The following is a 22,653-nucleotide window of genomic DNA, read 5'->3' as shown; positions in this document are numbered from 1 at the left end:
GTCGTCAAAGGTGGGGAGCAGGAATGACAAAATAAACCGAAAGGAAAGGAAAGGAGCAGCGGATATCGCCGCTAATTCTATATTAACATAGTTCAATTTGAGCGTTGTTTGAGCTTTGATCCCGTTTCAGCAAAGAAAAGGATGATCCGCCCGGACAAGTATGATAACCGGCTGACCACCTGACTTTACTTTGTTGATATATGCATCATGTTATATGCATCATGTCAGGTATATGATATGTGTTTGAGCTCTATGTATATCTTGTCTGTATTGATAATGATATAGCATTTCTCATATTGCTTCATCATCTACATATCTTCTGGTTCACCTTTACTGCTATATATATATATTCCTTTGAGCTTTGCATTTTCAACATTTTTTGAACTCTCCTTTCAACTCCCACCATGAGAGCTGTATCAAGAGTTTCTCGATCCGCTTCTTCTCGCCTTGCTCAAGGAGGTGTCGTCGCGCCTGTGACTGCTCGCGCACGGCTTCTGCAATTCAACAGACGAACGCAGATACCAGTCAGATGTCTTGTTACACCAGCTTCGACCTCGACCGGCTTGTCCTCTAATCTTTCTTATGATACCATGCAGTCAATCGGAAGGACCAAAGATGTCAAACCTCATTTCAAGAAAATCCTGATAGCAAATAGGTAAGTCAGCTACCGTGTAAGAGTTCTCGAGAAGCTGATTAGATTGTGCTTGAATTTCTTGTAGAGGAGAAATAACATGTCGTATCATTCGAACAGCCCGGAAATTAGGTGTCAAGACAGTAGCAGTATTCAGTGAAGCTGATAGGGGTTGTATGCATGTTCAGATGGTATGTTCAGCTAGTAGAGGCGTATCGAGCTCAACGTCTAATTGTTACACTCTGAACAGGCCGACGAAGCTTATTGTATTGGACCTGCACCAAGTTCGGAAAGTTATGTAGGTTACCAGCTGCCGTTCTCCGACTTGTGTGTAAACAAAGCTGACTTCACAGTATAGTTGAATATCGATAAAATACTAGCTGTAGCGGAAGCAACAGGAGCTGAGGTCAGCTACTGTTTTGTGCAAGAATTGTAATGTTTAGCTGATTACCGGGATTTTAGGCCATACATCCAGGCTATGGATTTTTATCAGAATCTTCGGTTTTTGCTGAGCGGATCAAGGAAGCTGGGTTGGTGTTTATAGGACCCCCTACAACAGCTATCAAGAGTATGGGTTCAAAGAGGGAAAGTAAAGAGATAATGACAGGTCAGCTGTCTATATTATGTGTTTCTTCATCATCAAGCTATAGCTGACTGATTGTATAGCTGCTGGCGTACCGTGTGTACCGTAAGTCTCAAACCAATTGCTACAAAGCTTTCCAAAGTGCAAAAGCAATACCAACTAAAACCTGATTTAGGGGTTATCACGGCTCCGATCAGTCGAAAGAAGCTCTTCTAGCAGGAGCTGAGCAAACTGGATATCCATTGTTGATCAAACCCACTCACGGAGGTGGAGGTAAGGGTATGCGAATAGTCAGAGACCCTAAATCATTCGAAGATGAATTGGAATCAGCCAAAAGAGAAGCTATCAAATCATTTTCAAATGATGAAGTTTTATTGGAAAGATGGTTAGAAAAACCTCGACATGTAGAAGTTCAAGTTTTCGCTGATCGATTTGGCGGATGTGTTGCATTGTGGGAAAGAGATTGTTCAGTGCAGAGGAGACATCAAAGTTGGTAGTTTGGTATTACCGCGTACCCAAACTCGGAATTTGAGATAGCTAATTTGAGTTACATTAACAGAAATAATTGAAGAAGCTCCTGCACCTGGATTGAGTCCTGAGCTAAAGAAGGACTTTGCTGAGAAAGCAGTCGCGGCTGCGAAAGCCGTCAACTAGTAAGCTGTTGAGCTGTAAGGTGTATTTCATAGCTTACTTCCATTGATGCAGTGTAGGCGCGGGAACAGTCGAGTTTATCATGGATGCTGAGACGGGCGAATACTTTTTCATGGAAATGTAAGTGAAATTAGCTGAAAAATCACCGTCGGCTCGAGAGTTCAGCTGATAGATCTTCATGCCCATAGGAATACCCGTCTACAGGTAGAGTACGTGTGCCTGCTTCTTATAAATCACCGTTTCCTGAATGGAAAAGCTGAAATATCTCAAACACATCGCAGACATCCAGTGACGGAAATGGTAACAGGAGTCGACCTGGTAGAATGGCAATTATCGGTGAATATAACCGTCCTCAAGCTCGATATGTATAGTGAAAAAAGCTAAATTATAGACGGCCTAGATCGCAGCTGGAAATCCACTTCCCTTAACACAGGATGAGATTCCTTGTATAGGCCATGCGTTTGAAGCCCGTATCTACGCTGAGAGACCAGAGTCGTGAGCTCAGTCATTTAACAGAGGTTGCACTGCAATGAGCTAACTTGATACCTCCATAGCAATTTCTTACCTGATGCTGGAAAACTACTTCATACCAAGGCGCCAGTCAATGTGCCACATCGTCTGGAGACTGGTTTCTGGGAAGGCGATGAGATTAGTTCCTACTACGATCCAATGGTGCGTTCGTCCACCAACACCCTATCTGCTCTCCCACCAGCTTTTTGATAGATAGTTCCATCAGCTGACATAATCCATAGATCGCCAAACTCATTGTACACGGTCCTGACCGGTCATCCGCTTTAGGTCTTTTACGGTCCGCTTTAGGTGAATATCAAGTAGTCGGACCATCTACCAATATAGAATTCTTGAAATCCGTTGCTGGACATGAAGTCTTCGCTGCTGGTCCTGTAGAGACCAGCTTTATACCAGTAAGTCATATCCCACGTTCTGTTGTTCAAGCTAATATTTCGGTGATGCCAGACCTACCAAAATGAGTTATTCCCGGCCCGTCAGATACCAGATGAGGTTCTAGCTCAAGCAGCGGTCTATCTAACGCTAAGAAGAGAGAAGGCCCACCGCTCTTTAGGTAATGGTCCCTGGTCCAAGTTAGTCAGCCGCAGATTTGGTGATGACAGTGTCAAATCATACCAGATCGATGCTCAGAATATCGAAATCAAAAAGAATGAGTTAGGTGAAGGGTATTCAGTTGTTATAGACTCGAAAGAACCAATCAATATCGCATCAAGCAAATTTGAAGACGAGAATGGAACCGAGATAATCAGTGAAATCAATTCCAATCATTTGAGATCAACGATCATACCAGTGACTGCAAGTTCACACAACAGTAAAGATGAGAAGTTACATGTGTTTACAAATTCATCACATTACATATTAACACATCATCCTACGCTAATAGAAGATCCATCATCTTCGTCTTCATCATCAACTACGGCAAACTCAGATAGATTGGTATCACCTATGCCAGCCACAGTTATTGAAGTCAGAGTTAAACCAGGTGACAAGGTGGTTGAAAATCAGGTTTTAGTTGTTTTGGAGAGTATGAAGATGGAAATCTCAATTAGATCATCAAAGGATGGTGTGGTTGGAAATGTGAATGTTGAAAAAGGTAAAGTTGTTGAAGAAGGTGAAATTTTAGTTGAATTGACTAAACAACAATGAAGTTGAACTACCATGGGAAAATGACATATTCTAACGTTAGCTCTTTGTTTTGTTTGTGATTCTGGGTCTAGATATATGGATAAGGATTATGTATAATAGATATGTAGAATGTATGTGTATATATGTATTTTCAGTCAATCAAATATAGGTTATCGTCCACACCTCTTGCTAGGGAGGCTCAGGCTCATTAAATCAGGTTTGGTAAAAACATCATTAAAGGGGGTTTATGTGGGGGTGATTTTGGCAGGAGGATAAGGAAGGTATCAAGCGAATTTGAAAGGAGGACAAAATAAATGTTGGTAAGGTTCAAGTCCACTTACATTTGCGCTATCCACATGATTCCCTTTACTTCGCTACAACCTTTATAAAGATAGATTAAAAGTTGAATTTCAATTCACCTTCAACAGCACCTTTTTCTAACCCTAAATCAGCTAAAAGGGAATTATAGCTTTCCTGTGAATTTGTTCTCTTAAAATATTTAAGATGTCTCGCTCTTTGTTGAACTAACAATCTTAAAGATCTTTTATTTGATATATCTTTTGGATTTGATGTTATATGTGATAAGAGGTTATGTATTTTTGCTGTAAGTAAAGCGGCTAAAGAAAGTTGAAAAGAAAAAAAAGGAATTTTTGTCAATATCTCAATCGTTTTCATAAACTGAATACAATAATCGACTAACCTTGTACAGATGATGAACCAGTATCTTTACCTTGACCGAAATTATCTATAACAATTTGTCTATTTAAAAAATTGATTTGATCTTTTGAAGAATTTCTTAAATCTAAAATTCTCATTAACATTTCTGATTGTTTATTTTGATCTTTTTCTATTTCAACCGCAGCAGTACCAGAAGGATTATTATTACTGTTTGAATTTATTGATGAAGATTTTAATTCAGTTGAAACATGAGGTAAAACATTAAATAAAATTTGTTCATCTAATTCACTTATACCAGGTAAATATTTTTTAGGTTTTTCACCTATAGAATAATTTGGTGGTGGTGAATAAGCAATTTGATCATAATTTAATAATAATCCAGATAATTTTGATTTTTCCCATTCATTTTCAGGTTTAGGTGGTTGTTTAGATGTTGGTGATACATCAATATTACTGCTTTTTGAGGGGGAAGAAGTTTGTTGAGATCTTGTTGAAGGTTGTCTATAATGTACTCTACCTAAAACAGGATCAATTGATTCAGGTAAATTGATTCTAGAAGATTGTAAAGCTAAATTTGCTGCTTTACGTCTTTTCGCAATTAATTTTCTTTTAGATGCTAAATTTGGTGTTGTACTTGAAAATAATCTTGAAGGTCCGGCTACAGCTTGTATAGAGAATGAAGGTAAAGTAGAGCGTATAGTGGGTGTTATGAATGACATCTTGGGGATGATACTTGAAGTGTAAGAAGATCTGACGAGTGATTATTGATGTTTTGTGTTAAAAGACAAAAGTAGCAATAGCAAAGTATCAATTCGATAGAAATCATCTCTTTTAGCTTTCTCTTTCCAAAATATCCCATGGGACGCTCGGACTTTTGTTTGGTAGGTAAGCGGGATTTTACCTGATGTGGCAGTTCTGTATAATATGTGCAAATTACATAATCATTACTCCTATCGGTTCCGATCTCCCGATCGCTATAACCGGATGTTATATCACTCCAGAGTAACGAGATCACCATACAACGTCAGAATATAAATGTAATATACAGGTAGAGAACGTCATTTCTCATTTATACCCCAATCCCTCTCTCTCATAATTCAGCCTATAGCAGGATAGAATATAGTTGACATTTGATTCCTATTTCATCCTATAAGCTTTCTTGTTATTCAACTATATCAACTTCAATATACATACACCTATAATATTTATACATAAATATACACAATGTCATTCAGATCAGCTACCAGACTTACATCGAGACTTGCCGTCTCTTCAAGAACCATCGCAGGTAGAAGATTCGCTTCTTCAGGTCCAGCAAAAAGTAATGATACCACTTGGATGATTGGTTCAGCTGTTGGTTTTGGTTCATTGGTATGTTATGCTCTTAGCTTGTATAATGATCTTAACCTTTGTGACTGTATCAAAGCAGGCAGGATACGGAAACAATTGCTCTGTGTGAATTGGAGAAATGCTAATGATTGATATCATGACTTGATGAACACAGGGAGCATTCCTTTTACTTCCTTCAAAAGCCCAAGCACACGACTTCACTCATTCTCAAGATCATGCTAAAGTAAGAGCTGAAATCAATGAATCTGCTCCAACTGCTAAACCTGGTCAAGAAGCTATACAAAACACTGATAGTCTCAAATACTCACCAGTGAGTATGGAGTGACAGCCTATACTACATTAGAAAACCCTCTCTCTCTCTCTCACTCTTACTCTACATTGTTCACCTATATAAGAGATAATCCACTCGTCTGATATTAATTAGTCTTAAAAAAATCAAGATTTTGAGCTGATTATTTATTGTAAACTTACTTAGAAAACACCCGATCCATCAGGTATTCATAAATCAGCAGATAAAGCTCCAAATGAAATTCCAGCTAAAAAAGATGAATCAAAACAATTACCTGAAAATTTAATTGAAAATGATTCATTAAAACCTGAATCTAGATCAAGTGGTAAAAACGCTAATGAAGTTGCAAGACAACAACATTCTCAATCAGATTCACAAAATGATGGTCCTTTACCAGATGAAAACACTTTATCATCAGGTAAAAAACCTGATTCAACAAATGATTCTAAAATTGAAGATGATAACGCAGCAGGTAAAGAACAAGGTGAACCTACTCAACAAGAAATTAAAGAATCCATCTTAAGAGCTGAAGTGAGTATTGTGATTGTTTCCCCTTTTAAGGATATTCACTATGATCGTTATTCTCAATCCCCAATGCCGATACGACGTATAATTCACCTTGTCATCTATTTTTGACAAGTTGAATAAGTCGAAGCGCATGAAGCTGACTGAATATCACCTTACTCTCACGTTTAGCGAACAAACATCCCTAAAGCTGCTATGAGTGAAGAAGAAAAAGGTCACGAGAACCAAGCTGAAGTAGAAAAGGAAGAACAATAGACAGATTAATCCGGACAGTACAGGACGGATGTTGGGAGAAAGAAGTCAAGTCGTGAGAATGAGACTGAAAAAACGAATTTATAAGTAGTAAATACACCAAAATGGTAAATAAAAGATGAAATACAAAAGAAATGCATAAAATCACATGTTTCGAACCAAGTGTTTACCCCATTTTTGTCTATTACAAACGATTGACTGTGATATGTGCGTAGATCGGTATTAGAAAATTACAGTTATACATCGTCATTTTCCTACCTCACAACGACATCACCAGATAAAACTTTACGTTTCACCTCTAAATTTATACCTTTACCACCACCATATTGTAAGATCTTTTCAGTTGATAATTCATCTAACAATTTTAATTGTTTTTCTGTTGTACGCATTTCTATAGGTACCGAGGTCTCTATTTGATTTAAATTAGATGATTCAAGTAATCGTGATACAGCCTATATGAATTTGAAAATAGGTTTGGTGTTAGAACTTCCCTCAAAAGATATAATTCGGCAATTCATATAGATATTTGACAATGAAGTCAATCGTTTTTCTATTCCGAAAATATAAAGGGTTCAATGTATCATTCGGATTTAGACTTACTAATTTTATACCCCACCATATTCTTGTTCGTTTTGGATTAACATTAGTTTGTTTATCACCCTGCATTTCGAGAGCCCGTAATAAGTGTTTTAAAGATAATTGATAATCGCTATAAATAATGTAAATATGATTAATGTTAGATTACATCCAGATTGATCATATCCCATTTCCCATTCATTGTATTGTACATGTATGAAAGTGTGAAAAGAGAAAAATAGGACTTCTACCAAGTATTATACATTTTGAAATTGGTAAAACTCACCCAGCAGTATAAGCAATTTCACCAGCTCTTCTAACATTATTTTCATCCCAAGGTTGAATAACTAATAAATGACTTATTGAATCTAAAGCTTGTAAATACATTCCTTGTTCACAATATAATTCAGATAATAAAGACCATCCTGATGGATCTGAATAAAAAATATCTAAATATTTCAATAATAATGGTATTGCTGCTGATGAAGATGATGTTGAGGATGAGGATATGGTTAATGATATTAAACGTTGAAGAGCGGACTATATATATGTATATATATGATTCATGCAAATATTGATTGTAAGCGTTTAATCCATGAAATCAGACTATATAGTATAGCCTAATTGGTTCATTCTAAAATGATTAAAACAAGTATAACTCACAATATTCGTTTCATCAATCTTGAGAAGGTTATCATAAACATCTTTAGCTTCATTAACTTTCCCTTTAGATTCTAATAATAATCCATCTAATATTTTGACTCTAGGTGAATCTGGGAATTTACGGTGAAGTAAGTTAATTTGTGCCTAAAATGAGGTATCAATAATAATAATGATGATAAAAAGTCCTTAGTGTTAGTAGTAAGTCAAAAAATGTTGTATGAACAGAATTGATATAAGATATGCTTAAGAAATCAAATACCCACCTGAGATAAATCATTTTGACCTAAATCTAAAGCTGCAATAGCTAATTGTTCTCTTAATGCCCATTCTAACAGTTCGAGTTAAATTATGAATTATCAGCTTTCAAACTTAAGCTTGAATATCCTCATCCCCCTTATGATGTATGCCAGATGAAAGATTATGAAATCTTCATTTCTTCTATTTCCTTGCTTTATACTTCTGCTGTAGATGAATGACTCCTAAAGCAGACCTCACTCTCAACTCACCTTGATCACCAAGCCTACCACTTTTCAATACTTTCAAACCTAATTCAATAACTTCTTCTGAATGTCTAGCTCCTATCGTACGCCATCTTGCTAAAGTTTCGAGATCCGTCGATGTCATCTTCCAAGCTTACTCCTAACTCGAAAGTTTACCTGTTGACGATATGGAAGTGTATGAAGTACGAAACTCAAGTAGAGATTTATTTACATCTCCAAAACAATGAATATCCGTTCACGGACAGCCTCCACCGTACATACATCCTTCCAGTGAACGTGGCATAGCTAGTGCTATCAAATAAACAAGACATCCCAAGCAAGGTATTTATATGTTTAAACAGCAACGAATGCATACATAATGTAGGGTATGATATCAAAATACGCAGTGATATATACGACTTCATGCTTTCTACCTTCAGACAGAAATTGAGTTTTGCTAATATCGCATTATGCAGCGCACATTTCCGTAAATACATTTTACATAATACCATCAGATATCAAAAATTTCCAATTGGCTTCTCGAATTTCTGAGTATAATAAGTAGTGAATCATGAGACATACAGGAATACTCCAAGCACTTTAGAACATGTTCTGATTCACACCCGAATCCCCCATTATACAGTACCTTCCCTATTCCTTTGCGTTGATGGATTTCCAGTTAAATGAGCTGTAACACCTTCATTTCTTGCTCTTTCCCAAGCTTCATCTTCTTCTTCATTACCAATTCTATAGCCACCTTTGTTATTATCATCATCTGATGATCTTCTTCTTGGTGATGGAGCATGTCCCGTTAAATGTGCTGTAACACCTTGAGATTGTGCTCTTGACCATGCTTCTTCTTCTTCTCTATTTACTGATGTACCCTCACGTGGTGGTGGCGGACCTGAAGGAGGTGCATATTCATTTTGTGCCCAAGATGCTTCAGGATGATAATCGTTTTTCTCGTATCCACCAGGAGGTGGTGGTGGTGCTCCATTCATAGGTGGACCAGGATATGGTGGTACCATCCAACTTTGTGATTGATTTGGTGGTGGTGGATAATATCCTCCAGGTTGCATTTGGAATGCTTGTGGTTGATTTACTTGTGTACGAGATCGGATAGAAGATGGATCAAGAAGTTGTCTATTATAAGATAAGAGGATAGAAGCGAAAAGAAGCTAAATGTATGGGTTGATATGAGCGGAATTCGAGTATTAATGACATGAATACCACTTACAGAGATTACAAGCGATAAGAATAACCAAGCGAATACAGACCATGTTCCTCTATCCCAAGCATTGTCGCAAACTATAAAAAGATTGTCAGCAGCCATCTCAATGTTGACTATTATATAGGTATACTTACTAGTATTAGCTTGATCATTGTTGATAGTTGTACTATCACCGAATCGCTGATAGTGGTAGGGAAATCCGTAAGCAAACCGGTTTTCTCAGGATATCCGTTAGCAATAGTACGGATCACTTACATCGAACCCGACTTGACCAGTTTCGTTCTTGACACATTGGTCAATTAGGTCTTTCTACAACATCAAAAATGATAGGATTAGCTCAAACCTGCTTTGCTGTCGAATGATGGGATCTTATGGGCAAAACTTACTTTGAGAGCGAAGTGAATTACCACTGAAAGAATTTGATTTCCTACATTAACTAAAATACCTGCAGGTGCTATAAATACCAAAAATCTCGATAAATTTGTTTTTTGCTGAAAATCAAAGTGCGATGTCAGCGTTCTGCAGCTGCAAGTCGTATATATACATTCTTTTTTCAAGGGGAAAGAAGAAGGAGGCAGATTACTTACGACAACAGCTATGAAGATGCATAAAGCTTCTAAACCAGCTATTACGAAGAATAGAATAGCTTGAACGATATCGAATATTTTCATTTTAGAGGTTTCTAATACCATAAAAGTTGGCGTATCAGCCATATCATCCTCTTCTGCTTTTATGTACCAATGCAGCACACCGATGGCTTGATTGAAGAAACTTCACGGAACTCACCATTGTCATCACTAATATCCCTTATACTATCCACACCTAAAGCCAAACCATAAATCAAACCTAAACCTGCAGTAAAGAAAATTACTGGACGTAAGGAGTAAGGATATACTTTTTGGACCACTGCTGTATATCTGGGTGGTGGACCTGTGAAATTGGTAAGACCAGGAGTTGTAAATCGTTGAGGTGCAAAAGGTATGCGATTCGGGTTTAACATTGTTGATTAATTGGATTATTTATTGATCGAAAAGCGACAAGACAATTCAGTATATTTAACGTGAAATTTTCGTCCAATTGGTGTGATCAGATGACAGTAATGATCAAAAATCGGTTTCATGGGTGTGAAGCAATGTTAGGTGAATTGAAATAGTGAAATAATCCCATTCATCGAGTCATTGTTGAATGTAGTGCCAATTATGCGTAAACAAAAGGATGTATTTGGGAGAGCGATGAAGATATTGGAAGTTGAGATTGAAAGGATGCGCGTGATTTATGAACAAGATTAATATATAAATAGAGAAAAAAATTAGTGATCTCTCACAATACCTAATTATAGGAAGATAGGTAGATGAATTGGCGTTCGTGATGCCCAAACAAATCTCCTCAAGCATAAACTCCCAGAAAAGCTGTTCGCGAAGATAGTGGATAACATGAGGAGAATACGTACCAGATGGTGGTGGCAATCTAGTCTCCATGTTGTATATCTCTTAATAGTTCTACCAAGCCGAAGCCAAGTCCTGGAAAAATATCTGTTTAACTATTTGTCGTAGAGTACTGGCTATACACAATTCACGCGGATGTTTTGTTGAATTGATTTCTAAGCCAGAAATGAATCTTCGATCGTTTGATGCTGATTTCTCACTGACTTATATTAGATGTGTTGTATACAGTAAAGTGTTCAATATTGGTAAGTTCAATGAAAGATGTTATGAGAATGAATTGATGTTGATTGAAATTCACCTTACTCGAGTATCCGGTGCAGTGAATAGTGATGTGATGTCACTTACCCGGCTTCTTCGTGGCGGTGCAAGTTCCAGCTAAGCACATAACTTAACTTTACAAAAGGTCAGATCTTCCTTTTATATGGATCAATCTCCACGATAAGCTATAAATGAATGACATAATGCATACATTGATAGATATATCAACATCTACCCTAAGCTGATGAGTTTGGTCCAGGAAGGCTATGGAAAGTGTGTACGTGCTTTATCTGTAACCCATGTCTCACCCTTCGTAACAGTCTCACTTTCATTCCGTGGTCTCTCCAGACCAATTCCGTAGTAGAATTCATCACCCTGTTTACAACGAAAACTTTTAGCATATGCATAGTCTAGTATGTGAGTGCATTAAATCGACAGCACAGATTATTATTTGGACTCACACCACTCCTGTACTCGGTTCTTTTGTAGGGTCCTACCCGGCCCTCAACCTCTTTATCAACTGAGAAATCAAGCAAAACACTTGTCAACTGATCATCTTCTTCTTCCACTTTTACATCTCCGTCAGATTTCGAGGATTCTTCACAATGGTTCGGTTCGCTGGTCCTTTTTGAACCCGCCAGGATCTCCCATTTACTTCCGGAAGTAGGTATAATTTCATTAACACCATATCTACTACGAAAGGCCTTCTCGAAACCTTCTTGTGTTTCGTTCGCAGTATGTTGAAAACTGGTCCTGAACTTGATAAGATGCTCTAGGTTTTCATGTACTTTTAACGCTTTAACTTCATCAGTAAAATATGAATCGTTAGTTAAACGTGATTCCAACTGTCTTAAAGTAATCTGAGCTGCGTTATTCCGAAGGTAAGAAGCAGTTCGCAAACCTTCTAACCATTGCTCTCGTAAGTCCAAATCCTCTTCAGACATACTGTCATTAGATTCCCTCATATTATCAAATAGTTTTTCCACTGATTGATCTTGTTTACAAGCTAAATCAAACAGAATCCTTTCAGATCTAGGTATGAGATCTTGACAATATACTTGCAATCCAGATGACCCTTTAGTCCAAGAAGCAAGATCATTGTTATACACCTTCAGTTCCTCCTTTAAAGTTGTACCTTCTGCCACGAGATCTTTAGCCAATTTATCTCGAACTAGTGATGGAGCCAATGTTTCTATGATTCCCTTATTGTGATTGTAATTCTGGGTTCTCTCTAACAGATTGTTCAATTTAGACTCTAAGGTAGTTTGTGCCTTCAAGAACGCTTCCTCAGATTCGAAATAAGAATCAATTATCGATGAGAAGGAACTAACAAATTTCTCTGTATACAATTTTTGTGTTTTACCTTTTTTATTTGGACACAACATTGATGATTTAACACTGATTTCTGTCACTGGAGGATTCTTGTATAAATTGCTTGTTCCATCTAATATAGGGATAGAAGGACAAATGACTGGTTCCCAATCAGATTCTGATTTTTTGCCAGTAATGGGGTTGGGAATATTGTACATTGGTTGAAAGAATATAGAGTACCCTTTAGAGCTGTCTTCATTATTGATAGTCTGAATGGGTCTTGCGCAAGATGAGTAATTACTCATATCGAGTAAAGCCTGTGGATTTCTAATTGAGTCGTTACCAATGATCAAAGAAGAATCAGAGGTTGTCTCGTCATTGCTATCTATGTTGGCCCGGTCTAATTCTTTGTCCATATCGAAGAGATTGTTGTGTAATTCAAGTGTTCTTTGAAACGATTGAACGGCAATTAGAAATATTGTAGGGAAAGATGCTGAAGGTAAAGGACAGTTTCGTTGAGCTTATAAGCAGTATATTTATCGCTTTGACAGTTTGACGGTTTTCAAGGTATACAAACGTATATGGCTGCAGATTGATACGCATAGCTGCGAGAATATACGCCTTATATGTCGGAGTATGTTAAGGAAGACCTTCTCTCGAAACAACTCACATCCTTTCAATCGAAGCAAGAATACAAAATGGTTGAACTTTTAAAAGAGGACTGGAAGGTCAGCGGAGTGAAGACATTTGGCAAGAGTTTGTCGGGTTTAAACGACTTGACAACGTCTATCAAAGACCAATCACTCTTTTGTAGTAGAAAGGAAAGTCAAAATGAAGACCAGAAAGTCGACTTAAACTTACTTGATACACCGATGACGTAATCTCTGTGCGTGTAACCAGAACCGCTTATGGATAACCATCCCGACTGTCAACGAAAATAGCCAATATGTCTATTATATTAGCCATTGCAACAATGTAACAGGCAAAATTGTTGGACATGCATACAAAATCCCCCCTAGCCAGACGCAATGCAATTATGATATGCATCTTTTGTAAGTAAAACTTCGAATTTAGGAGGAAGAACAGTACCAAAACCGATGAGGACGATGAGGGCGGTGCCCCAGAATCATTGAATGATCTCCTTGATCTACGTTACTTGTAGGCTAAAGGGTATTTACCCAATTCACCATCTCATTAGCAGACAACGATGAGGATCTCCTCACTACTCTATTCATTGATCGCATAAGACTCTCCAACCATAACCTCCTGAAGCTGAGATACGAAAACTTACTGAACAAATTCCTACTTTGCGTAGAATAACTCGATTCGGCTACCGAATTCTATCGTGAACACATAGACGCCTTTGACGCCAATACCTCTATTTCGGTGACCGATAACGTACCCGCCGTCTCTTTTTTGATCGTAAATCGCAGGAAGATGCTTAATAAGCTAATCAAGTTGTTCTAATGTTCTAAAGGCGGCACTAAATTGTATACATAATAGGTATCCTTGATCGACACACTGTCTGTATGAGGTAGATCAATGTGCATGCGCACGTCATGTCCTAATCAACGGGTATTGCCCTCCAGGTATCTGATCAGCAATGATTGCCTCCAGGGGTATCCAGTTCAGCAGACGTATATAAAAAGTAACTTTCAGATTTCAATTCTAAGTTCCTTATGGCATTTTGCTCATTGACAAATCACAGTTATCACTTATCAATCGGAAAAGAAGACCTTCAAAAGATTTTAACATGTCAGAAATTACTATTCCAAGGACGATGAGAGCTATAGTTGAGGATGAAGCTGTAAGTTCAAATTATATGACCTCCTTATGAGTCGAAAGCTTACTTTGTGGCTCGTTGTACCTGACGTAGGCTCGATGGGCCGTTTTGAAAGAAGTTCCAGTACCAAAACTCGAATCGAACGAAGTTTTAGTCAAAGTCAAATATGTAGCTTTAGTGAGTTTAACATGAACATCTTTCAACTAGTTGATTATACCTAACATTTGTTAACACATCCTTCTCTTTTGGATCATAGAATCCTACAGACTGGGTGCATGCTGAATTCCTATCACCAGACGGTGTAATTCAAGGTAACGATTTTTCTGGTGAAATCGTTAAACTTGGTTCAAATTTAGCTGTAAATTTAAAGATTGGCGATTTGATTGCAGGATCTTCATTGGGTGGACATTTCAAAGATTCAGGTAGTTTTGCACAATATTTGAAAGTACAAAGTGACTTAGTATACAAAATACCTCATGCAGTTAGTCTACAAGATGCTCCTACTTATGGTGTAGGTTGGGCTACAGCAGGTCACGTAAGTGTGATGTTCGATAATTTGCTATTTCCGTGATATCATTGATTGATCGTGTAAATTGTATAGGTTATAATACATAATCAAAAACATCAATTCCCCCCAGCCAAAATAACAGATAGTAAATCATGGTATATAATTTATGGAGGATCAGGATCAGTCGGACTATTTGCTATTCAATTAGCTAAATTATTAGGATACAAAGTTCTTACATTTTGTTCAAACCATTCTTTCGATTTAGTTAAATCATATGGTGCTGATATCGCAATTGATTATCATGATGAAGAAGAAGCTATTAAAAAAGCTTTAGAAGCTACAAATGGAATTGGATCAGTTTTTGCTTTAGATACAATAAATAATACTTCAAGTAATAAGATTACAGCTAAATCAATGGGTAAATTAGGAGTACAATTGAATACGTTCCAACCAATTTCTATAGGTCAACAAGGTTTAGAACAATTGAATCCAAATTTAAAAAATGTAACTACTTTATTATATACTGTTCAAGGAAAAGTAAGTTATAAAATCCTCACAACCCTCCTTTCAGACCTACCATCAGATATCACCTTGACCAGTATCATAAAGTTACTTATGTCATTACCATTTCATAATAGTCTTTCGCATTCACCCCAAGGGACAAAGAAAATCCGACTATTTTACCTGTCGTGAAAGAAGACAGAGAATTTGGTGTTGAATTCTACAAGAGAACACCCGAATTCATCGAAAAATACGGTCTCAAACCTAATCCTGTAGCTGTAAAAGGTGGCTTAGACGATATCTTACAAGGGATGGCAGATATGAAGGTAAGCTGTGTTTGATCATACTCGTTACCAAGATTGTTGCTGAAGCTGTTCTCTGTCGATTAGGCTGGAAAAGTTTCAGGTGTAAAATACGTTTACAAGATCCATTAAAGCATGTAATTGTGTCTGCCAGCGTGTTGGCAGTGATTACAGTCTTTGACATTTATACACTATTCTCAAGTTGTGAAACCTCAGCGGATCTAGATATCACAACATTTCATATATACATGTAAGATAGATGAGCCAAACGGACATAAGTCACGATTTCATTACAGTACATTTTAGGTAAATGCGGTCGAACCTTTTGAATGATATCAAGCAGAAACTTCAGAAACGGTTCAATTGTTTGACTCTGAAGTGGGCGCGTATGTCCAATCCATATCTTCTGGTTTGATCCTCAAAAGCTTGCTTCTCTTGGTCACTGTGTGTGGCGGGAAACATATAGGAGTGTCTGCCTTATAAGCATATCAAGTTAAGTTAGTTCTATCTTTCTGAGGAAGACAATCTGAGCAGGGCATGAGCAGGGTAATGATCCACTCACTTTAGAAGTAGCAGATAATTCTGACCCAATAATCTCGTTTGACTCCTTCTCGGTATGGACATCGGAAGCCAATTGTCCCTGGCTCGAATCCGAAGTTTCAATGTTCTGACTTGAATTCAGTACAGAAGATTTAGATCTTTCGGTATATTCCTTAGCGAGCGCATTCCATTTATCTCCGTGCATAGGTACGTCTGTACCTGAACCATATCTTGCATGAAATCTCTCAAGGAAAGTTTTTTTGATAGTTTCAGTTTGTTTTACGGAATTTTCATAATATATTGAGAGTTGATCAAATTTATCTTGAAGTATAGTTTTTGGTACTTCACCTTCTTTTTCTTTAAACATTGAACCCTCTAATAATCTAAGCTCTTGAACGGCTAAATCCTTTTTCACTTGAGCATTTCTATCATGCATTAATCTATATTCTAAGCCTTTGTTATTTGTCATTAATTCAATATCTTCCTTTTTCATATTTTCGCCAACACGATCTGTGTATAGTGTTTTCAATAAAATTTTAGTAGCTTCATATTGTTTACTTTCTAAATCCATTAAACAAGTTTGTGCTATTGGAAGAAGATATCTTCGACTTAAATGAACTGAACCTGGAGCCCTATTATATAATCTATTGATATCAGAGTTTGGTATCTTTGAAGAAGCGACTTTTTTACGAGCTAAATAAAGACTTTTGTCGGACTCAAGTTGTGTAGCAACCATATTTTCTATTGATTTACCGAAGGATTCTGTGGGCAATAGGAATGAGTTCATATTTCGTTTCCTATCCTTATATAACATAAGGACATTAACCTCTACTGAATCTACTTGAGGCTCGTTCCAAAGCTTCATCGCATCTTCAAAGGTCTCACTTAAGATAGGGATGGAATTATAAGTGATTGGTTTATATTGACCGCTACTGGGATCTGTATCTTGCTCATCTTCAGTGTGTGGCGAGTATAAGGTTTCGAAATGAAGCTTGTAATCTGTGTTTCTGCCTCTTTTAGTTGAAACAAGTCGGGCCGTAAACCCATATCGCTCATCTGTGTTAGTGAAGTTGATGTGCTTAGAATATGGGTATTCCATAATGGAAGGCTAGTAAAGCTGGATGAATAATTTGTATGAATTGAAGGAATCTTTCAGCTATTCTTCAAGGTGTTTATTTATACCTTAAACAGAAGGCATTTCAGAGCGGAAGCTCCTGATCAGCTACAGTACTCGGTACGGTATCATGAAACCGAAGTATGGCTTGTTGCTTCGCAAGAACAATGCATTGACATATATAAGGGATCAGCAAGTATAATGGAAGACAAGCTATAATGGATGTTGCGCCACTAACGGTTGGTCCTAACGAAGACATGGGCTAAAGAGTAATTCAAGTCTCACTTGAATCATATCAAAGAGCTTCTCAGCATGTTCTACCCCTCAAGAAGTGAAGCGTCTTAGCCTATAAAGAGTTACATATCTTCGACTTGCTTCAGATGACTTTACAATACCAAAGGATCCGTTTACGTTTCCATAACGTCGAGCTTCATGATATGACGAGTAGCCTTCGCTTTTAATCGCAGATTCTTACTGAATTCCAACGTGAAACAGTGCGATTATCCTTTCTCCCAATAAGGTAAAATGAGGTGCACTCTGACTGTGTAGTGCTATTGATCACCGGAACGGATCGAGACTGTCATGACTACATTCCCAGCCCGGCAAGAAGGTTGCGGGATGACTTGTACCACAAGTACCTGTCAATAACTACTGTAACTATGTAGGAGTATTCTACATCGTCCACGATCGCATTTGGAGATGGTACATAGTATAATTTTCCACATTTTCAATACACTTTACTGCTACGTGATTCATGAAAAAATGTTTTCGAGTAGAAGACTAAGCGCGATCACAAGAAGCAGATATCGTCCTTGCAAGCCATTGCTACAACGGGTAAAATGTATGCATAATTGAGGCACAGATGGACAGCCGAAGAAAGTGATTATCAACATTCACATGATCTCAACCCTTCGAGCAGGATATCCGAGTATAACAAACAAGAGTAGGAGTGAACGAGAAAAATAGTTTCCAGAAGCGAAGAGAAAAAAAGATGCAAGGGGTTCAGAGCAGAACATTTAGCTCGATTTTCACTTTTATTGGTAATGCCAATATTCTGGATCTTCTGGGATCTTTTTAGAAACAAATCTTCTTCCTGGAATGATTTCAACCTCGTGATCTTCTGGGAATGAACTACGATAAGTTCTTGATCCTTCAAAAGCATTGAAAGACCTTTCAAAATTCATTCCCTAAATAATGAGGATTCAAAAGGATAAATCAGCGATACTCGTATATGTGTACATTACAGTATTCCTTCTCATCATTCAATCAATCAATGATACATATGAAGAAACTCACTCCTGACGACCAACTTGATCTTGGTCCTGCAATTCTTTCCCTCGTCTCCATAGTAATAGGATCATCCTCACATCGGACAGGAATTAATGAAGTTTCCTCTTCTTCTTTAATCGATGAATTCAAATCGACTTTTTCCTCATCTTTTAGAGGAGACTCAGCTTGATTGGTATTGGATCTATCAGCAAGTCTCAAAGCGAGATCTGTCCATCCGTCACTTGTTATAGGCGTAGTTGTGCCTGGTCCATATCTAGCTTTGAAAGCCTTTTCGAACTTTGTACCTGTTGACCTTTCCTCAGCCTTCTTCGAAGTTATATCTTCGGTTGTTTGTTGCTCGTGACCCATTAAAACTACACGATGTGCAACATTTGTAAAAGCAGAATCTTCGATAAGTTCTGATTCAAGTTTCCATAACGCAGATTTTGCTTCAAGATTTCTAAGTACAATTCTGGATTTATGCATTTCCTTCCATTTATTCATCATATCTCGATCTTCATCTGTAAGTTCACCTGTCTCAGTCATAATCTGATCAAACACTTCATTCAAAGCTTGATCTTGTAATTTTTCTATTATATTCATTTTACCTGCAGCATCTCTAATATAACATTGAAAAAATGTACTCAAAGCATTTCTTGCTATGTAGTATGAATCACTGTCTTTTCTGAATTCTTCAAGGCTGGGCTTAATCTCATTAAATTTTTCTTCGATTCTTTTCTCATACATTGAATTGACTGAAGAGTCTTTATTTGTCGATCGTTTTCCCCGAATCATGTTTATATAACTCAGAACCATTCTTGAATTAACAAATTTACTGTTGATAGAGTTTTCTAATTTAAATAATTCGTCTTCGGATCGTTTGATTACTTCAATTATCGAACCAAGTTCTTCAACAAAACTTTCTGTAAAAAGTTTAACTTTTTCACCACCTTTCGTTAAAACCATTGCACTATCTATTGATAATGATTCACAAGTAGGCGCATGACGTAACCCATCTGCATCGTTGAGTATTGATATGGAAGGATGAGTGGCACGTAAATAACCTTTTGACTCTGAATAGATATCAGTAGAGTTTTTAGGTCTTCTGAGCGGCTGAAAATGCATGGAAACTCGCTTCGTATCTCCATCGGGATGCACCAGTCTGCTGCCGCTCACAGAATCATCCTTATCATAGGTGCCGTTGAGTGATACTGTGAAGTCGTCCATGATGAATCACTATATTTGAGAGAGATGCTTGGGTAGTTTTCGTAAAGAGGGTACACAGTAAGAGTGTGTTGGGTGATAAAGTGTATTGTCTTTAGTCAAATCGATATAAGATTAAACCGTTTATATATTCTGTTGTTGTACATGACCTGCCTTCTTGAACAGTGTATGTAGAAGTCCGCTAACAAGCTGGAAGAACGGAAAGCTCGAAACAAGCGTTTCAAGGAGACTTACTCCGAATAGCGTCCACCCTTTGTCCTCGCTTATGCAAAGCTTCTCTCAGATCTTCCGCCTAGCCATATCTTCCCACAAAGGTTGTCGCCTCTGACGCTTTCTTAAGAAGGCGTCCTGCCGCCTTCATGACGTGCCGCTCCATCCTCGTGTTTTACTCTGACTCCCAAACGCCATTAGTCGGAACCTCTTTTGGCGACAGAAGCCACGCAGTCTATGCGGTCGGTAGTGATTGGAGCTGAATTGGCAATAAGGGATAAAGGTAAATGTCATGCATTCTCCACGACAATGTATGATGCCCTCCCGATAGTGATATTATTACCATATCCATCGTTGAAGCTATACTTGCTGGGTGCTTAGTCGCCGAAATTGACAACTTATCCGTTTAGTGTATTGTGATACTTTGACTGGGTATAGAAGGCGATTTTCCCACCTTCCCTCTTGGTCTTTACAGAATTACCAAATTTCATATATTCGAAGTCTTCTTATGATTCGGTTTTTGAACCGTTCCTTTGGAATGTCAGATGAGCGGAGTGATCTTGATTGCATCCTTGATCATTCCCAAAAATCATCAACGACATTGATGGATGAATACCTGGTAGTGGGAGGTGTCCATGACCAGTTTCATCGTTCTAATTTGGCTTGAGCATCTATATCTTCTCCACTTTCACCAAAACTTCATCTAATATCTGTTCAACAGTTTCATTGGAGCCCAGATTATCTGATTTATCTAGTATCTTATCTGACAAGATGCTGCCAAATGCATCTGTATTGGGGATAGCCGACCAATTTGGTGATGGAGAGGGTAAAGGCCAATCGAAATCTTGCACTTTCAGATGATTTTTCTGATTATCCTGCAAATGTGGATTAAGGTCAGCAATTTACATACACCGTGTCCACGTCATGAACGTCTTATATCAGAAGACAATGAGAGGCGGGTAGGATCAAGAAGATTCTGACTCAAGTATTTAAACAAATAAACTCGATAACTTACGATATCGGTGACAACACTATCAATCATGAAATCAGGATAAGATCCAAATCTAAGTGATTTTGAATGTTCAATTACAGGTAAAGATTGTACATTTAACAGTATAGTCGTATTGGATGAAGAATGTATACGGAACTATAGCATAGAAGCAGAACGTTCAGTACTGAGTTTGGGTATATACTAAAAGGTGATCAGTAGTATTCACTCACTTGCTGACAACCCAAAACCAACAGAGAATCTTTGACTTCATCCAACAAAGCACTTCCTTTCATGATGGGTGATATCAATATACATCGCTCTAAGAATTTAGCGTGTATAGCAGTCAATCTGGGTTGAGCAATTTCGGTTGTTAAATCATCTTGCTTTGCTTCAAGTGTAGAACGTAAATCTATTATACAATTCTGTAGGTTTGATAATGAGATTGTATATGTACCTGATACATTGTTTGGTGGAGTGATGAGCTGATTTGACAGGTTGGATATAGTATGTGATGTTGGTGATGATGATGATGATAACGATGATCCAGACAGAACTGGTTGAGAGGGTGGTTTTGATGCGGTAGATTTTGGCTGTATATCGAGATGACTTGATATTGGAGTGGATGTTCTCGTATTTGCACTATTACTTGATTTATGCGTTTTGTTAAAAGTAAACTTTGATTTTGGTTTATCTTTTAATTTGATAGAAGATAAATTTTGTTCTAATTCCGTTATTTGCTGGTAAAATATAAAATAAATATTCAATATTCGTTATTTTATATCATTCCGGCCTTTGAGAGAGTTTATCTGTCTGATGATACTCAAAATTTTGTTTGTTCAAAACTCACCTTGTCATATTTGACTCTATCATATATAGGTAAAGACGAAGATATCTGATCTACCTCCAAGCGAAGAGAAGAGATCTTTTGAGTTATTCCAGATAAGTCATTTGTGGAGGAGGAGGAGGAATCATTCAGCGATGTCTGAATATCTATAATAAAAAATCAAATATCAATATTGAGCACATTTCCTCTTTAATTTTAATTTCAGAATAGTAGCAAAGTATCGGTGACAGAACCCCTCAAACTCACCTTGTCTCTGTTCTTGAAAATATAGATGAAACTCATTTGACTGTTCGATAGATATATTCGTCATCTTGCTTATATATCTAGAGGACTTCTAGCTACCTTGATGTTCCTAGTTTGAATGATTCCTTTTCTGGGATGGACAGATGAGTTCGATCGCTGGGGATAAAGAAGAATTACCAAAATACAGATATGGGAGATATGTACAGTAGTATTAACAGAAAAGCACAAAAATAGGTCGAACGCGTTGTGGACATTTCAAGTGGAGGATCAATTCTTTACAGGCACTAGTCAGATAATTGCTGTTCAGTGGGTCATTTTAGCTGCTCAAAGCTCAACCTTGCGCTCAACGTTGTATGAGAGTGATATGTATCTAGTGAAGAAGCATTGAGCGATTTGATCAATTATGCATTTCGTTGCTTGGGTGTATCATCAAAAACATGGTATATAATCAAAACTTGGGTCTATATAAGTGGGACTCGTGGGTATAAATCTAATATCGACATGGGACATGGATAGATCCTGTTCCAGATGTCCAATCCAAAGTATGTC

General features: G+C 37.5%; 10 protein-coding genes across 10 annotated transcripts; 3 read left to right on the top strand and 7 right to left on the bottom strand.

Moving 5' to 3' along the window:
- Positions 1–404: 404 nt before the first annotated feature.
- Positions 405–3,539, top strand: L201_007265 (acetyl-CoA carboxylase, biotin carboxylase subunit; the record flags this gene model as incomplete). The annotated part of the gene is made up of 15 exons (XM_066222976.1): positions 405–655; positions 720–822; positions 882–929; positions 990–1,037; positions 1,094–1,238; positions 1,298–1,319; positions 1,390–1,703; positions 1,774–1,867; positions 1,920–1,985; positions 2,054–2,074; positions 2,147–2,201; positions 2,266–2,360; positions 2,420–2,537; positions 2,618–2,788; positions 2,841–3,539. 15 exons carry the CDS (start codon positions 405–407, stop codon positions 3,537–3,539), a joined length of 2,250 nt encoding a protein of 749 aa, XP_066079073.1.
- Positions 3,540–3,914: 375 nt separating this feature from the next.
- L201_007264 (uncharacterized protein) lies at positions 3,915–4,915 on the bottom strand (the record flags this gene model as incomplete). Its single annotated transcript, XM_066222975.1, has 2 exons — positions 3,915–4,135; positions 4,219–4,915. The coding sequence occupies 2 exons, from the start codon at positions 4,913–4,915 to the stop codon at positions 3,915–3,917; spliced, it is 918 nt and encodes a 305-aa protein (XP_066079072.1).
- Positions 4,916–5,420: 505 nt separating this feature from the next.
- L201_007263 (uncharacterized protein) lies at positions 5,421–6,615 on the top strand (the record flags this gene model as incomplete). The annotated part of the gene is made up of 4 exons (XM_066222974.1): positions 5,421–5,567; positions 5,701–5,856; positions 6,022–6,366; positions 6,532–6,615. 4 exons carry the CDS (start codon positions 5,421–5,423, stop codon positions 6,613–6,615), a joined length of 732 nt encoding a protein of 243 aa, XP_066079071.1.
- Positions 6,616–6,866: 251 nt separating this feature from the next.
- L201_007262 (uncharacterized protein) lies at positions 6,867–8,475 on the bottom strand (the record flags this gene model as incomplete). Its single annotated transcript, XM_066222973.1, has 6 exons — positions 6,867–7,064; positions 7,213–7,321; positions 7,475–7,728; positions 7,852–7,995; positions 8,115–8,179; positions 8,358–8,475. The coding sequence occupies 6 exons, from the start codon at positions 8,473–8,475 to the stop codon at positions 6,867–6,869; spliced, it is 888 nt and encodes a 295-aa protein (XP_066079070.1).
- A 490-nt stretch (positions 8,476–8,965) lies between these two features.
- L201_007261 (uncharacterized protein) lies at positions 8,966–10,561 on the bottom strand (the record flags this gene model as incomplete). The annotated part of the gene is made up of 7 exons (XM_066222972.1): positions 8,966–9,508; positions 9,568–9,638; positions 9,696–9,741; positions 9,817–9,870; positions 9,948–10,052; positions 10,149–10,243; positions 10,348–10,561. 7 exons carry the CDS (start codon positions 10,559–10,561, stop codon positions 8,966–8,968), a joined length of 1,128 nt encoding a protein of 375 aa, XP_066079069.1.
- Positions 10,562–11,528: 967 nt separating this feature from the next.
- Positions 11,529–12,991, bottom strand: L201_007260 (uncharacterized protein; the record flags this gene model as incomplete). The annotated part of the gene is made up of 2 exons (XM_066222971.1): positions 11,529–11,639; positions 11,726–12,991. 2 exons carry the CDS (start codon positions 12,989–12,991, stop codon positions 11,529–11,531), a joined length of 1,377 nt encoding a protein of 458 aa, XP_066079068.1.
- Positions 12,992–14,328: 1,337 nt separating this feature from the next.
- L201_007259 (uncharacterized protein) lies at positions 14,329–15,801 on the top strand (the record flags this gene model as incomplete). Its single annotated transcript, XM_066222970.1, has 6 exons — positions 14,329–14,382; positions 14,452–14,535; positions 14,615–14,893; positions 14,960–15,403; positions 15,505–15,693; positions 15,757–15,801. The coding sequence occupies 6 exons, from the start codon at positions 14,329–14,331 to the stop codon at positions 15,799–15,801; spliced, it is 1,095 nt and encodes a 364-aa protein (XP_066079067.1).
- Positions 15,802–16,028: 227 nt separating this feature from the next.
- On the bottom strand, positions 16,029–17,308 carry L201_007258 (uncharacterized protein; the record flags this gene model as incomplete). Its single annotated transcript, XM_066222969.1, has 2 exons — positions 16,029–16,145; positions 16,232–17,308. 2 exons carry the CDS (start codon positions 17,306–17,308, stop codon positions 16,029–16,031), a joined length of 1,194 nt encoding a protein of 397 aa, XP_066079066.1.
- A 1,049-nt stretch (positions 17,309–18,357) lies between these two features.
- Positions 18,358–19,819, bottom strand: L201_007257 (uncharacterized protein; the record flags this gene model as incomplete). The annotated part of the gene is made up of 3 exons (XM_066222968.1): positions 18,358–18,510; positions 18,620–19,705; positions 19,769–19,819. The coding sequence occupies 3 exons, from the start codon at positions 19,817–19,819 to the stop codon at positions 18,358–18,360; spliced, it is 1,290 nt and encodes a 429-aa protein (XP_066079065.1).
- Positions 19,820–20,697: 878 nt separating this feature from the next.
- Positions 20,698–22,171, bottom strand: L201_007256 (uncharacterized protein; the record flags this gene model as incomplete). The annotated part of the gene is made up of 5 exons (XM_066222967.1): positions 20,698–20,901; positions 21,042–21,173; positions 21,248–21,754; positions 21,865–22,007; positions 22,108–22,171. 5 exons carry the CDS (start codon positions 22,169–22,171, stop codon positions 20,698–20,700), a joined length of 1,050 nt encoding a protein of 349 aa, XP_066079064.1.
- Between the last annotated feature and the right edge of the window lie 482 nt (positions 22,172–22,653).

Source organism: Kwoniella dendrophila, chromosome 10 (genome assembly GCF_036810415.1).
Source record: "Kwoniella dendrophila CBS 6074 chromosome 10, complete sequence".
NCBI classification, from domain to species: domain Eukaryota; kingdom Fungi; phylum Basidiomycota; class Tremellomycetes; order Tremellales; family Cryptococcaceae; genus Kwoniella; species Kwoniella dendrophila.
Note: the sequence above shows the minus strand (reverse complement) of the source record. Positions and strands in the feature narration are given on the sequence as shown.